Source organism: Puma concolor, chromosome C2 (assembly GCF_028749965.1).
Source record: "Puma concolor isolate L17-30 chromosome C2, mPumCon1.1.hap2, whole genome shotgun sequence".
Taxonomy (NCBI): domain Eukaryota; kingdom Metazoa; phylum Chordata; class Mammalia; order Carnivora; family Felidae; genus Puma; species Puma concolor.
In genome coordinates this window covers 131,538,701-131,555,015 of record NC_141675.1, presented here as the reverse complement: position 1 = coordinate 131,555,015, position 16,315 = coordinate 131,538,701, and the positions used below count along the sequence as shown (strand labels likewise).

The following is a 16,315-nucleotide window of genomic DNA, read 5'->3' as shown; positions in this document are numbered from 1 at the left end:
CTGAGATCACGAACTGAGCCAAAATCAAGTCAGACACTTAACTGGCTGAGCTACCCAGGCACCTCGGAATTTAAAGCATTCTTAACTTACAGCATTCTATGAGCAGAACATGTGAAGGGATCTCTCCAGATATCCCGAGTTTAAGAACAAGGGACAACTATGGATGCCCTTTAGAGGGTATTAAAAAGAAATGTTATTTACAGAAAAAAGAGGTGCAGGACCAGCTGAAGAAGAAGCGTATTTGCAAGTACAAAATTCAAATTTCCAGCAGTTTCATCTCTGGTTATGTATGTACTCAAGAGAATTGAAAGCAGGGACACACACAGAGATTTGTAGACCCTTGTTTATAGTAGTGTTATTTCCAATAGCCAAAAGGTAGAAGCCACCCAAGTGTCCATCAACATATGAATGGATATACAAAATGTGGTATATACCTACATATATACATACAATGAATATCATTCAGCCTTAAAAAAGATGGAAATTTTGACACATACTACAACATGGGTGGACCTTGAAGGCATGTGTGCAAAGAGAAATAGGCCAGTCACCAAAGGGCAAATATTGTATGTTTCATTTGGATGAGGTACCTAGAATAGTGAAATTCATCGACACAGAAAGTAGGATGGTGGTTGCAGGGGCTGGTGGGAAGGGAGGAATGGGGAGTTGGTGTTTAATGTGTATGTATTTTCAGTTTTGCGAGATGAAGACTTCTGGAGAGGGATGGTAATGATGGTTGATGACATGAATATACTTAATGCCACAAGAGGGTTCATTTTAAAATGGTTAAAATGCTACATTTTGTTATGTATATTTTACCACCATAAAAGGTACTTATTTGAGCTTTGTGTCCTATAAAAGACCCAACCTTTTTTTCTTTTTTAAATGAATGGAAGGGAATAGAGGAATGGGCCCGGGGAGGCACATGAGACACAGCTTTGACCTACCGCCTTTGAAAGGAAGGTGTTACTTTTATATTGAAGAATGACCTTTTTTTTTTGAAGGTTTGCTCCATACTTTCTATTCAGTTAGCTAGGCCTATAAGGTTGTTTTCACTGCAATTTTGCCTCAGATTTTAGTAATATTATTGCCACCTCCGAAATCTGTTTACACAAATCATGCTAAGTCTCATTCTCTCATTTTATTAGTCAGGCTTCCTCATTAATTTAGAAAATTGTTTGTTTAATAAAGACCTATCTTACTTGGTCACGGTCTCTGAATCCCCTGGATTATGGCAGGGGTTTTACTTTGTAATAATCTCCCAGGAGAGCTGCCCGAACAGCTGTGAAGGCAAGGGAGAGCTACAGGGGTGGTCACATTCTCTCAGGCACAGCAACAAGGGACTGAAGCTGACCAAAATGAATCTTTTCTGCTTTTCACTGGTGAGTTTCTTTGGTAACCTCATTTTTATTTTACTGTATCAACTAAAAGGCATGGAGTTAGGGAATGCCCTAAACTTCCTATGCGGTGATATTAATTAATATATTTAGGGTCTCATGAGAAAAGTCCACATCAGAAAGAGGAAAAAGGATGTTTTTATTAAAGCACTTAAGCCAACTCTGTTCAGAGGCAAGTGATTTACAAAAATATATATACATTTATCTAAAACAATTACTACTTCATTAATTTTTGATGCTGAATCTCTAAGTATAGTATGTCAACTATTTTTGAGGAACTATTTTCTTCTATTTATTATAAATACGAGGAAAATTTTGCAAAATGTGCTGCACTTGGGTTGCTTGCTTCGCTTTGGGACATCCTAGGAATCAAAATGTCTTCTCTATTGTTTGAGTAATGAATTCCGTTTAATGTTGGCTTTGTTAAACTACCATGGAGACAGCTTTCTGAGTTACACAGTACTGTGGATGCAAGGTACGATAGATTATTTCAGTCCTGCAGATGTGCTCATTCAAGGGTATAAGCACTTCTCAAATTCTTTTTTACATTATTACCTTATTTTTTAGTTTAGCCTGAAGTAGATCAGTGAAAGTTAGCAGGTAGTCATAGATCTGGAAATACTTTATAACTCTAACCTGCAATTGTGACCATCTGCCAATGCTAAAAATGGATTTCAAAAATAATTTTATTCATTTCTATGTGTGTTTACAGCAGGACATTATGCCTATCCATTGGTTTTTCAAGATGTGGATGGGAGATCCCTGTCATTCGGGGAAATAAAATGGTTTACTTTGATGTTTGTTTTCTTTCCAAATTGCAAATAAGATTAACATAAGTGCTAGAGCTGGTGCTGACATAGGTTGTAATACCTAAACAAGAGGCATTTTAAGCCAAGATAAGGGATTTAATCTTAGAGCATCTTGAAAAATAAAATGCAATTGTGAGTTGTGGCAGGCTGAATCATCGAGTTCCAATTGCCTATGTAGTCCCAATTTACAAAATAATTGCCGGTGCTCAACTTTGCTTTATGCCATATAAATCTGACTGGAGAAATCCCATTTCAGGTGATTTAAATGGTATTGTGCATTCTTTTCTAGTCGATCTAAAAGAGCTATATGTGGTTTATATGAATATACGTCCCATGGAAATAGGCAGTGTAGCAGCCGAGAAAACTGCGTTGTGAAATCACTCTGAATGGTTCTATAATCAATATGCTAATGTTTCTAGAACATAGCATGGCTCAGCATAGTGTGGCATACGTTCGTAATCCTGCTAGTGAAGACATATAACCATATACTGAGCATGATTGTCTCTCTGGGTAATATAGGAAAAGGAGGGCATACTCAAAAAGGATGGCTTCAAAGTCATGCCTCATGAACTCAATTTGACTGCAAGTCTTTTCCATGTTTTAAAGTCCTTAAAAATTTACTTGTGCAGAAACAGATTTGATTAGACTACACCATCATCAACACTTAAATATTTTGTTCAAGCATTCTAAAGTTTATCAAAATTAATTGCTTTAATAATAAAATGTCCACAAGGTACTTGAGAAAAAAATCAAACTATGTTAGGTGGTTTTTTATTCCTTCCTGTGGAGTAAATAAATAAAATTATTTAGCATATGGGCTCTCAACCAGGGTGTTGAGACACCCCACTGTGCTGTTGTGAGCTGTGAAAAAGGGGTGGGGTTACAGTCTTCCCCAGGAATTTGTGCATAGTTCAAAACATATTTTATCTGTGCATGTAGGAATGTGAACATATGGGGCATTCATTAAAAAAAGAGACTAAAAATCCCTGATTTAGTGGAAATAAAGATAGCAGAATTAAAAAGTAGCGGTGTATATAAATATACTGACCTTTAATTCTGTAGGAAAGAGGTGGCTCTAAATACTAAGCATCCCATAAAGATTGCCACTGAAGAAAGCCAGAGAAAGAGTTAAACATTCCCTTATTTAAGTGTAGGGGGAAATTGTAAATCTTTTAGTAAATGGGGTTTTTAAGAGAAATATAAAGCAAACTTAATGAACTACCCATTCTGAACCAAGGATACTATAAATAATCCATTAAGGGTGATTGCTATTATTTTGGATCTATAAACTCGAAATGGGGTCTATCTTTCAAAAGGGAGGCAGGGATATCCTTTTATGCATGCCACTCTGACTCCAGAATTTTTCTTACAGTTTTACATTGTGATTAGGCTTTTAGAAGGCTTGCTCATTAGAAGCAGGATGATTTTCTTGTTGAGCTCATCATATAGTTATTGAGTTTAACATGACTTTGTAACCCAGTAAGGTTACAAATCAATTATCCCTGCACCATTTCTTCAGTGATTTGCAATGCTGCCTCATTTTATCTGGAGTCTATTTTATCCCATTGGTATATCTCTACCCCTTTCCTTATACCTGTTCTTTTACATACCTATTAAGATAATTCTAATGCTAAGTAGACAGCTTACTCAAGAGAATACCCTTTCCTTGTCCTTCTTCAAAATTTGGACTCTTTAAGTCTTGGTGCTTCTATGTAAATTTCAAGTTATATGAAAATCTTTGATGGAATTTTGATTAAAATGGATTTAATTTTATGTCATCTTTAAGGGAAATTGACTTAATTATGGAGTTGAGTCCTCCCATCCACAAACATGTGTAGCCTTTCGTTTATTCTAATTTTCTTTTATGGACTATTAAGATAATTTGTACTTTGCTCTATAAAGTTCATGCGCATCTTTTTACTAAATTTATTGCTAGGGGTCTAAGAATTTTGTTTGCTGTTGCGATTATTTTTCCTAATTTGTTTTGTGATTTATAGATACATTATAGACGTCTTGATATTGAAATTGCAAGTAAATAATTTTGCTGAGTTAAAATTCTGGTAGTCTACATTTTTTTTTCTTAGATTTTCCATGCAGATAATCTATAATGTTTCTTCTTCTTTAGTAATTACATCATTCTTAACTTTTCTCTCTCTTCTGTAAAGTTGACAAGAACGCTCTAATAGCAGGCATCTTACTCTTGTTTCTAACATTCATGTAGTTACTCCTGAGTCTTCCTGAGGTTTTGTTTTTTTTTTTTTTTTTTTTTTTTAATTTTTTTTTCAACGTTTTATTTATTTTTGGGACAGAGAGAGACAGAGCATGAACGGGGGAGGGGCAGAGAGAGAGGAAGACACAGAATCGGAAACAGGCTCCAGGCTCTGAGCCATCAGCCCAGAGCCCGACGCGGGGCTCGAACTCCCGGACCGCGAGATCGTGACCTGGCTGAAGTCGGACGCCTAACCGACTGCGCCACCCAGGCGCCCCCCTGAGGTTTTTAATAAATAACCCTAATGAGGTTAAGGAAGTCCTGTCTTTTCCCAATTTGCTTAGATTATATCGCAGATGAATAAATTTTTCAAATTTTATTTCTCAAATAGAATAAATTTTTCAAATAAAAAGTTTTCCAATATATTATTTCAATAAGTTTTCTTTTTAATGTTGTAAAAAGGCATTTAAATGTTGAAATATCCTCATATTCCTACATTAAATACTAATTTTTATGTACACTATTAAATTTAATTTTGTTAACATCACCTTTAGAATATCTTAAAACTGTTTTATAAGTAAAATAGGTCTGTAGTTTTCTTGAATTGACAAGAAAATCCTGTCATTTTATTTTTCCACAGTTCTGATTAATTTTATGTTGTAATGTCTTAATATATTACCATCTACACTTTTACCCAAATGTTCCATGTGTTTTCTATTTATTCTTATACGCTGCACCATGGGTAGACTCTTCAGCATTTCATAATTTTTTCAAAGGTCTAGAGTTGATCTTAATTTTTTTTATTTTTAATATAAATTTCTATGATTATATTACTCATTTTCAAGAGTTTTTTGTTGCTCTTTAATGATTCTTGTTTCATTTCTGCCTGTTTGGTTTTATCATAGATTACTTATAATTGGATGTTACTTTTTCCTTTGTTCTATGAAGATCCCATTCTTTGGTAAATTATTTCTCCATCCATTTCAGGATTTCAATTTTACCTGGAATGAAATGGTTTTATTTTCAGATTGTCTATTCAGTTGGCTCTCTTTTTCAGCATTTAATCCCTTCATCCCTCGGTCAATGTCAAATGACAAAACTCTTTGCCCTCCCTGAGTCCCTGTGGCTCCCTCTCCCTCACCCTGCTCCCTCTCTTTTTCTTTCCTCTCTTCACCTCTCTCTCTCTTCACCTTTCTCCCTCTAGTTGTGAAACAGACATCTCAAGTCTCCTGAGGCTCCAATTTAGAACCAAGACTTACAATGCTGGTCTCGGGATGTTATCCCAAGGTGATAGTTGGTGTATCACCCATCCAGTCACTGAGCCAGCTGGCTGCTTATTTCAGATCCCATTTTGCTGGCTGTGTTATTAAATTTTGCTTTTCTGGGGGCGCCTGGGTGGCTCAGGCAGTTAAGCGTCCGACTTCGGCTCAGATCATGATCTCGTGTTTCATGGGTCCAAGCCCCGCACAGAGCTCTGTACTGACAGCGCAGAGCCTGGAGCCTGCTTTGGATTCTGTGTCTCCCCCTCTCTCTGCCTCTCCCCTGCTTGTGCTCTCTCTCTCTGTCTCTCAAAAAATGAATAAATGTTAAAAAAATTAAAATAAATAAAATAAATTTTGCTTTTCTGGCTTACAAATTTCTAGAAGCATGGGTCCCAGCAGCTATTGGAAGGAGATTTTTTTTTTTTTTTTTTCAGTCTTCTTTCTAATCACGAGTGCTTCTGTAGCCTCTGGAGTTGCTTTATGTGCAGGATGTCTACAGCGCATTACTCCACAAAGCCCAAGATCTGGCCAGTGCTACCTGTTTGTGGATGGGTGCTTACCAGGTGGAAAGTTACATTCATTCACCGCTTTGTGTTTCAGTTAGATTTTCAGTCTTCCTACATGTTTAGGGATTTTAGAGCATACGTGACTTAGTTCTTACTTAAGTCTTTTTAATTTTCCCAATAATTTGCCATGTGTTTTGAGCGGTGGTTATTGACAATACAAAACTGTAGAGCAGGTTAGTTTAAAGCTCTGTAAGTAGACAATGCAAAAGCAATTCAATCTTAGCTTACATCTTAAAAAAAACATTTTTAAAGATGAAAACGTATTCACTGCCACACTACAGTTTTTACTCATTGTTTCAACCGAGAAAACTTTTTCAGAATCCAACAAACCTATGACACCATTATCGGCATCACCAGTTACCATAGAAATTTTCAACATACTGTATGTATACCTCTCTCCATTAAGGTTGTCTCGAGATGATGTCATAACTAGACCAAGTTGTCTCAAAAGAAGAAAATACAACAGCTCAACTCAGTTGATAAGTTTGCTTCCCGAGTACAAACAAAATTCACAGTATAGGGGCGCCTGGGTGGTGCAGTCGGTTAAGCGTCCGACTTCAGCCAGGTCACGATCTCGCGGTCCGTGAGTTCGAACCCCGCGTCGGGCTCTGGGCTGATGGCTCAGAGCCTGGAGCCTGTTTCCGATTCTGTGTCTCCCTCTCTCTCTGCCCCTCCCCCGTTCATGCTCTGTCTCTCTCTATCCCAAAGAAAATAAATAAACGTTGAAAAAAAAATTATTAAAAAAAAAAAAGAAAATTCACAGTATAGTTCACAATGGTTTTAAATGCAGACTCATACATTTTAAAGTTCATTATTCCATCAAAGAATAAAAACAAATAAATACTACGATTTATTAATATAAATACTATAGACATTAATATTAGTGCCTTCATTGTACTTGTGAAATACTTTTGCTGTTTCCAAGTATACTCTGTCTATTCATGTTATCCTGACAGCTCGTCTGTAACATGAATGAAAGTGCTGCTTTACAGTTGAGGAAGCCCAAGTACAACAGATTGTGTTTCTTACACAAGGGCGTAGTACTAATTAGAGGGATATGTATATCTGAAACCTGTGACCTGACACCCAACACAGTTTGTTGCTGTCCAGATAGGCCTTTATTGAGTTCCTGGAACTGGATGTCTTCATCATGCTTCTTGAGAAACTGCCTCACTTTGTGCATTGCTCCCTGACACTTGTCTTGTTTGAATTCCTGGTTCTGTAGCAAGTGATGAGGATGCCTTTTTCTACTGCCTTGTTCACTGCTGAAAACTGGCATAGCATTAACTCAACCTCTATGCCCAGGAGAATTTGGATAGGGTGCTTTATAAAAGTGGGTAGATAGGATAGATGACTTTTCAAGGAAAATATCATTTTGTTATTTTTCGCCTCATAAATGTCTTTTATTACAGGAGGGCTCTATGGATAGCTTATATGAGCCAGTCCCAGAACAACAAGCTAACCAAGGAAGCACCTCTGTCGGGACTGGTTCTCTTATCTCACCTCATGGGGAGAGTGGAAAAGCACACGCCAATCTCTTCATGGTGAGTGAAGCCTTGAGTTGGGTGGGTGACTTCTCTATTACAAATTGAGAATATTTTGCTTAACGATACCTGTTAATGCAACGAAAACCACTCGTCTCAGAAAGTTCTTCATTTACTTTTAGTTTCTGATTTTCTCTTCACTGTTGTCTCTTTCGTGATTTTAGCTTATTAATATGAACTACCTTTTATAGAATATGTGATTACATAAGTTAAGTCACTTAATCCTCAAAGCAGCCTCATGACAAAGAAATAATTATATCTTATTGGAGATGAGGAAACTGCAGGAGAGAAGGGAAAATTAACTTGCTAACTGTGAGGTGTTAAAGCTGGCAACTAAATATATGTGGGTCTGCATCAGTAGTTTATTGGTACACCAGGTGTTCGGGATGGGTGGGGGGGACCCCCAGATTTGTAGCGTTTGCCGCTTGTCATGGTCTAAGTGCTCCTACCGTGGTCATTTTCAAGCCACCAGAGGTTTAACAACTGGCTTCCAATAGCTGAATATTTATTTGTTCATTATCTCTGGTGCCTACTCCAGCGTACCACTGGTGGCTTTAAAATCTGTGCTAACCACTTTACTAAGCTGCTCCTTAAGTTTATGAGCACACATCGTGAACTCACAAAGCCTGAGTATGACTGGAATGCAAAAGCAGATCATTTTTTTGAATTATCTTTATAATTACCAGAGGCACAGAGTTCCCTGTGCTCTGCAAAATTGGCTCTGTCCCTGTTTAACAGTGCCGGCTGTTTTCTTAGTTGATTGTGCTGTATTTAAATTAATCCCATACTAACAAACTTACTTTGCTTCTATTGTGGCTTAGTACAGTAGAAAGCATCCTATGTCTGCTACAAATAAAGAACTGTTTTAGGGACACCTGGGTGGCTCAGTCTGTTAAGCGTTTGACTTTGGCTCAGGTGATGATTTCGTGGTCTGTATCCCTCCTCCGCTCATGCTCTGTCTCTCTTGCTCTCAAAAATAAATAAATCATAAAAAAATAAAGAAAGAACAGAACTTTTTTTATCCTTCTAGATATAGATGCCCCAATAACAACACAAACATTAATATCCGCTTCCTATAAGTAAAGCACTGGAACAGGTGATGTTACATATGACATTATTTGTGTTGATCATCACAATAACTTCAGAGAGGTTTAGAAATGTTGAGAAGGGTTAAGTACCTTTCCCGCTTAAAAAGAGGATGACCTACGATTGAAACCCAGATCTTTCTTTGCTCTAGAGAAAGGATTACAGTAAAGTACTTTCAAGTTTTATACCTACCTTTATGCCTACCTATTTTATTCTGTGGGAACATTCCTATGAACTTCTTTTTTATATAGCTTACAGATGTAAGCAAACAAGTTCAGTAATAAGTCTCAGTAAGTAAAAATAACCCCCCAAAAATTTAGTGTGGTGGAAACTCTTCCCTCAATTTATACCCTATTCAATATCCATTAAGATGTTGATGTTGACAGATATGCATAAAGAGAGGCAACAATACATTTTACATATTAATGTGAGAGAGAGAGAGACTTACATAGAGACTCTCAATTGAGTCCACAAAATGTTTGTAAGCATTTTTACTCTATCATTAAAAAGAAAAATTGAAGCTGAAGAGCCTGAAGATATTTCTTTAAATGTGTTAGTTTAATAAATATGCATGAAAAACAAACAAGTCCATGGCCAAGCAGTCTACTAGAATTTTTATCAAACTTCACTTACATTACAAAAGTAAATGAGAATAATAAAAACAGGATTTAAATTGCTACAACCCTATCTCTCTCTCTCTCTCTGTATATATATATATATATATATATATATATATATATATATACACATATACACACACATATATACACATGTATATCATATAGATGTATATGACTCCATATTTAATTCAAAAATATGTGCATACATGTAAGCATAAATTTGTGTGTGTGTGTGTGTGTGTGTGTGTGTGTGTGTGTGTATACACTGAAAGGCAACCAGTTCAACCACTGATTCTAGTATTAACTGTTAAATTATACCAGTCCTTTCAAATTACAACTGATATTATATTCTTTATAAAAATTATTCCACAGCTTGGATTTAATAAAATAAGTCTTTTAATAATGACATTTAGTGATTTACAACTTTCCCTCTGATCCTCTGAAGAATGGATCCTTTTCTCCTCCTAGTATTCTCACTTCCTTTTTTCCCCGCTAATTCAAGGGAAAAAAAAAAGTTTTGGACTAGTTTTAAAAATACCAGAAGAATATTATTCTTTTTGGATTGATGTTCTAGAAATACTATAAAACCAACCCTAAAGTTCATGGAGTTATGTCTCAAGCTCCCAGTCCTCAACCCAAGTGTATCTGTGACCTTCCCAGAGAGGAGAGGGTGCTCTCCAAACAGACAGCATATCTAGTTGATGTAGTGGAAATTAATAGCCTATACTAAAAGTAATATCATTTGTCACATGAATTGAAAAGAAAACTCACAATGAGAGAGGAATCCTAGGCTTCCTGACTTCCCTTAAACATACTTTATTTATTCCTATTTATTAGGAGTTTAATGATGTAGAAAACACTGTTTTAAACAAGGTGTGATGTAACATAGATGAGAATGAAATAATACAGAGTTCCAGAGGAGATAATCCAGTGTAGATCAGCTTCAATTTAAGGGTTGAATAAGTATTAAAGGGAAAGACATTTATTTGGAATTTTTAAATTAAAATTAATTGAAGTATAGTTTACATATACTTCAAGTTTCAGGTGTATAATGTAGTGATTTGACAGTTATATACATTATGATATGCTCATCATGATAAGTCTAGCTACCATTTGCCACCACACAAAGTTATTACAATATTATCGACTATATTACCTATGCTCTACTTCTCATATCTGCAACTTATTTTAAAATTTTTTTTTTTTTCTTCAACGTTTTTTATTTATTTTTGGGACAGAGAGAGACAGAGCATGAACGGGGGAGGGGCAGAGAGAGAGGGAGACACAGAATCGGAAACAGGCTCCAGGCTCTGAGCCATCAGCCCAGAGCCCGACGCGGGGCTCGAACTCACGGACCGCGAGATCGTGACCTGGCTGAAGTCGGACGCTTAACCGACTGCGCCACCCAGGCGCCCCTGCAACTTATTTTATAACGGGAAGTGTATACCTCTTAAGCCTCTTCACCTATTTTGCCTATCTCCCATCCTCTTCCTCTCTGGTAATCACTAGTTTGTTCTTTATATTTATGAGTCTCTCTTCTTGTTATTGTTGTTATTTGTTAGTTTGTTTTGTTTTTTAGATTCCACATCTAAGTAAAATCATACGATATTTGTCTTTCCATCTGACTTATTTCACTCAACATAATACCTTCTAGGTCCATCAATGTCACAAATGGCAAGATCTCATTCTTTTTATGGCTTTTTGTATATAATATATAATATTCCATTGTACATATAAACCACTTCTTCTTTATCCATTTACCTGTCTATGGTCATTTAGGTTGTTTCATATCTTGGCTATTATAAACAATCCTACAATAAACATAGGTATGCATGTATTTTTTCTTCAAATTAGTGTTTTCATGTTCTTTGAGTAAAAACCCAGAGGCGGAATTACCAGATCTCATGGTATTTCTAGTGTTAGTTTTGGGGGAACCTACAAACTGTTTTCCATAGTGGCCATACCAATTTACATTCCCACCAACAGTACATGAAGGATCCCTTTTCTCCACATCTTCACCAACAATTGTTATTTCTTGTCCTTTTGAAACTAGCTGTGCTGACTGGTGTGAGATGATATCTTATTGTGGTTTTGACTTGCATTTCCTTGATGATGAGGGATGTGGAACATCTTTTCATTTGTCTGTTGGCCATCTGCATGTCTTCTTTGGAGAAATGTCTATTCAGTATTTTGGGATTTCAAGTGAAGAACATTTGAAATGCCCAGGTTTCATTTTAATTGCCGTTCCAGGGTGGTTGGTAAAGGAGAGCTGGTCTAAAGAGAAATCAATTGAAAATACAAGATTTTATTAAATTTCGTGAAGAGGAATAATAAGCCATCCACTTGTATATTAGCAAAGCCAGAGAGTTTGGGAAAGATACTGCTAAAAAAAAATGGGTGAGGGGCGCCTGGGTGGCGTAGTGGGGTAAGCGTCCGACTTCAGCCAGGTCACGATCTCGCGGTCCGTGAGTTCGAGCCCCGCGTCAGGCTCTGGGCTGATGGCTCAGAGCCTGGAGCCTGTTTCCGATTCTGTGTCTCCCTCTCTCTCTGCCCCTCCCCCGTTCATGCTCTGTCTCTCTCTGTCCCAAAAAAATAAATAAACGTTGAAAAAAAAAATTAAAAAAAAAATGGGTGAAAAGTTTTATGGAGTGAATACTCCTGCAACTAAGTAAATATGCTGAAAGAAAACATGCGAATATACTAGCCTAAGGGTTGACTACTTTGTTACTATATTAGCTACAATGCATGCCATTATGGCTTGATTCTTTACCTATTTTAGTACCTCTTTATCATGTCTGAAGCTAATAAAATATCTTGATTTAGAAATAGAGTGAGAACATTAAATATTTGTACCTCTGCCAGTTGGAGGTTAACTGGATCAGTCTTGAATTATCTGATTTGCCATCTATATTGACTGAAGTAAGCAAATAATTGTCAATTTTCACTTCATTTTGTAACTCAGAAGTTAAACTGATAAGAAATTTGAGCCTTTTCAAAAAGAGCATTAATGTGGGGTAGGGGCAATGTCCCTATTATTTACATGCTGAACATATTTTTTATATGTTGCACAAATATTCCTTCAATAAATATTTGTAAGCTAAATGAATGGATAAGTGAAGTTCCATTAATTACGCCAAAGGAAGTCTTAATAATGGAGTATGTATGCTGCAGGGTTAAAAAGCATGAGCTTTGGAGTTGAGCAAATAGAACTTCTCATTCTAGCTCTGCCACTTACCAGCTATTTGACCTGGGAAAGTTGCTCAAATTCCCTAGACCTGAGTGTCCTTCTCTATAGATTGAGAACCATCCTTTGCATAGGCTTGGCTGAGTTTATTACTCCTCCTCTCCACATGTGGGAAGGATCCAGCACAGAAGTCAAAGAACCATGGGAAGGGCTGATATGTCACACTGGAGCTGAGGTTGCAGACTGCAGACCCAGGGGCCGATATTTTATGGCCCATGAGCTAAGAGTAATTTTTGCATTTTTAAAGGTTTGCTTAAAAACAAAAACAAAAGTCAGAAATTGTATGTGACCCACAGAGCCTAATATATTTCTATCTGGCTTTTCACAGAAAAAGTGTACAGACCCCCTCGGGCTGTGCAGTTACAGACACAGGTGGCAACTGAGTACTTGAAAAGGGGCTAGTCCAAATGTGGATGGCAATAGGGGTAAAACACATGCCATATTTAATTTTTTTAAGTGTATTTGTTTTATTTTGAGAGAAACAGAGACAGTGTGAGTAGGGGAGGGGCAGAAAGAGAAAGCGAGAGAGAGGATCCCAAGCAGGCTCTGCAATGCCAACACAGAGCCCGATGTGAGGACTGAACTCAGGAAATATGAGATCATCACCTGAGCCAAAACCAAGAGTCAAATGCCCAATAGACTAAGCCACCTAGGCGCTCCAATTAAAGCCTTAGCATGAAAAATGTATAAAGCATCTTATTAACAATTTTCACATGAATTACTTGTTGAAATGAGAATATTTTGGGTATGTTAGGTTAAATGGAATTTCACTAATTTCTTAACATGGCTACCAGATTGTGGCTTCCACATCACATCCCGCCTTTCAAATGTTACATGGATATTTATGTATTCTACCAAACCTAAATTATATATGCTATTCAGGCTTTAGGAAACTTGTAGAATGTAGTTTTTAGCCTTTTGGCCTCTGATAGATGGAGGCACACCAGAAGGAAGGTGAGGGTATGTTAAATGTCAATCTACTATGTCCATCATCCTTCCTTCAGAGTCTTTCACCTCTCTTATCATTAGCATTACTATCCTCAACAAAACAAAACAAAACAAAACAAAAGCAGTGCCCTTTCACCTCCGGAATTCCTCTACAGTGGAGGGGAAAAGTGGCTGGCTTTTTGAAGGTGGCTGTTTTTTGTCTTTGCAGAAAATAATTTGTATCATCACTACCCCAGGCTAACAGTATTATCCTAACATTTAAAGTGAGTTACAACCCTTCCGTAATATTTGGGTCTTCTAAAGTGGTGATAAATTAAGACGTTTGATTTTATCCAGTTAAGAAGGAGAGGAATGGGAAAAAAAAAACTATCTAAAACTATTACATTAAAAAATAAATCACAAAGAAAAGAGTTGCTATCACTTTGCTAAGACTTTGCTACAACTTCTGGCAGTTGTCAACAGTATTGAGACATCAAAGTAACCAGGTAGTGTCATACGTTACTTCGCTTAGGGATGCATAGATATTAAAGTATAAAACTCTTGATGATAAACATTTAATTACATACTTTTAGACGTAGAGGAGACAATAGGGAACATGTGTGTGTTACCCAATGAGGAAGTTGAGATTAGTAACTTGTCTGAAGAGACAGATGGAGTCAAGACTGGAGGTATGGCTTCCCAAATACTAATTTTGTCCTTTGTCCCCCTCTGCCAGAAGTGTGCATGAGTGTGTCTGTGTGTGTCTGTGTGTGTGGTATGAATGTGTGTGTATGTGAGTTAGAGAAATCAGGAAAGCAGAAGACAGGTGAGTGGCAGAGTACTCTTGGGAGATAAGCAGTGAAGAGGAAGAGAAGATAGGAGGATAAAGAATCCAACCTTATAATATATATGCTAAATATAATCTGATGATAGAGAACATAGCAGGAAGAACTTGAGACAGGCAATGTAGTTAACAGACTCGAGTTTTATTCCTGCTCCCCAGGCGGCTGAGAAATGTGTGTCCTTGAAAATGTTATTGAACTTCTCTGACCCTAAGTTTCCTGAGCAATAGAATGTGGATAAAAATGTCTGCGTCTCGGTTTGTAGTAAGGATCAAATGTTATAACACACGTTAAGCACCTGGCATAATGCATGCTAATGTTCATTTTCCTGCCTTCTGCAACCCATCACACCAGGGCAGAGTGATCCTTTAATTTAATATCCTTGATTAAATGACTTTAAGTCAAACTCTCACTTGAGCTCGGATGTCGTTTTAAAATAACGGCTCAAAAATAATTTGTAATCAACACTCCTCACCTAAAAGCATTGATTTTTACTGGGCTGGACAAGAAGAAGCAACAGGATTTATTGTTGATGTGCATTAGAACACCCAAGATTTTAATCTCCACAAATTGCCTCGAATCATGAACACTCAGGTTGAGTGCAATGTTTGACAATTCAGCCCGAGATTTCCCATGATGTGTAGACAGCAGCGAACAAGGAAATCTATCACAGTGTCTCTTGTTTGCCTAATTCCTATTTCAGGATGGTTTTTTGTTGTTGTGTTGTTATTTCGTTTCTTGGGTGGGGGAGGTCCATGTTAACTTAAATATTATTAAAATGCAAGTTTAATTTTTTATATACTCACTCATCAACATTCTGTACTGGAAAAAAGCACTGGAGAAATCAATTAAACTGTTCCCAGCTACCAGATGTTAATCAGAAAGTAATAGAGCAGATTCAAAGATAGTTTTAAAGACAAACAATACGATACATGTCTAGCAGTTGGTTAGAGCTCAGCACTAATGAGGCCAAGGTCAGGGGTTTAATCCCCATATGGCCAGTTATTTTCGCTGTGTTCCATAGCCACTGGCAGTACGCATGACCCCAGTCTGCTGTCTTGCCTATGTGTGCCATTGATCATTAAGGAATCTGGGTTGGAAGATGAGAAGGCACAGCACAAAACCATTACCCACAATGGGAAGAACAATCAAGGCAAGAACAACCTTGCTGACCAGTAGTTCATTTGCCCATGAAGATTTTCCTTCGCTATAATCAGTCTTCAGGCCACCAGTATAATTCTCAGCTTTCAACTTAGGATAATTCATGGGTCAATGGTAAGAGCGTTATGAAAGAAAACTGAGTTCTTGCCCTGGCTTTGTTCTTAAATAGTGCTGAATAAGTCCTTACACTGTCTGGATCTCAGTTTCCACCTCTACAAGATAATAGGATAAGACTAGATGGTCTTTAAGGCCCTTTGCTGCTCTAAAATGTTTTCTTGAATATGTTTTAAATTATTTTGGAAAGGGAGTGTTGTCTAACATAAAATACTATTATTTTCCTTTTGGGACTGTAAAAGACAGACTTCTAGCATGACCTCTAATGAACCCAGCTTTATTAGTCAGTGTTCTCTAGAGAAACAGAACTAATAGGTTGTGGGTATATAAGAAATTATTTGCAGGAATTGGCTCATGTGATTATGGAGGCTGGCAAGTCAGAAATTTTCAGGGCAGGCTGGCAGGCTGGAGCCTCAGGGAAGAGTTGATGTTATACCTAGAGTCCAGGGGTGCTTGGGTGGCTCAGTTGGTTAGGTATCAGACTCTTGATTTTTGGCTCAGGTCATCATCTCACAGTCATGAGATCTAGCCCCA

At 37.2% G+C, this 16,315-nt stretch overlaps 1 protein-coding gene across 3 annotated transcripts in view; it reads left to right on the top strand.

Annotated features, from left to right (window-relative positions):
• The first annotated feature begins 1,284 nt into the window (after positions 1-1,284).
• Positions 1,285-16,315, top strand: part of SAMSN1 (SAM domain, SH3 domain and nuclear localization signals 1) — a 141,818-nt gene continuing 126,787 nt past the window's right edge. The window contains exons 1-2 of one of the 3 annotated variants that reach the window (XM_086675754.1): positions 1,285-1,382; positions 7,656-7,787. In XM_086675754.1, the coding sequence (XP_086531880.1) occupies positions 1,359-1,382; positions 7,656-7,787 (156 nt within the window). In that variant the 5' untranslated portion in view covers positions 1,285-1,358. The remainder of the gene's footprint in view (positions 1,383-7,655; positions 7,788-16,315) is intronic. The other 2 variants (XM_086675755.1, XM_025912895.2) reach the window with 2 other exon arrangements.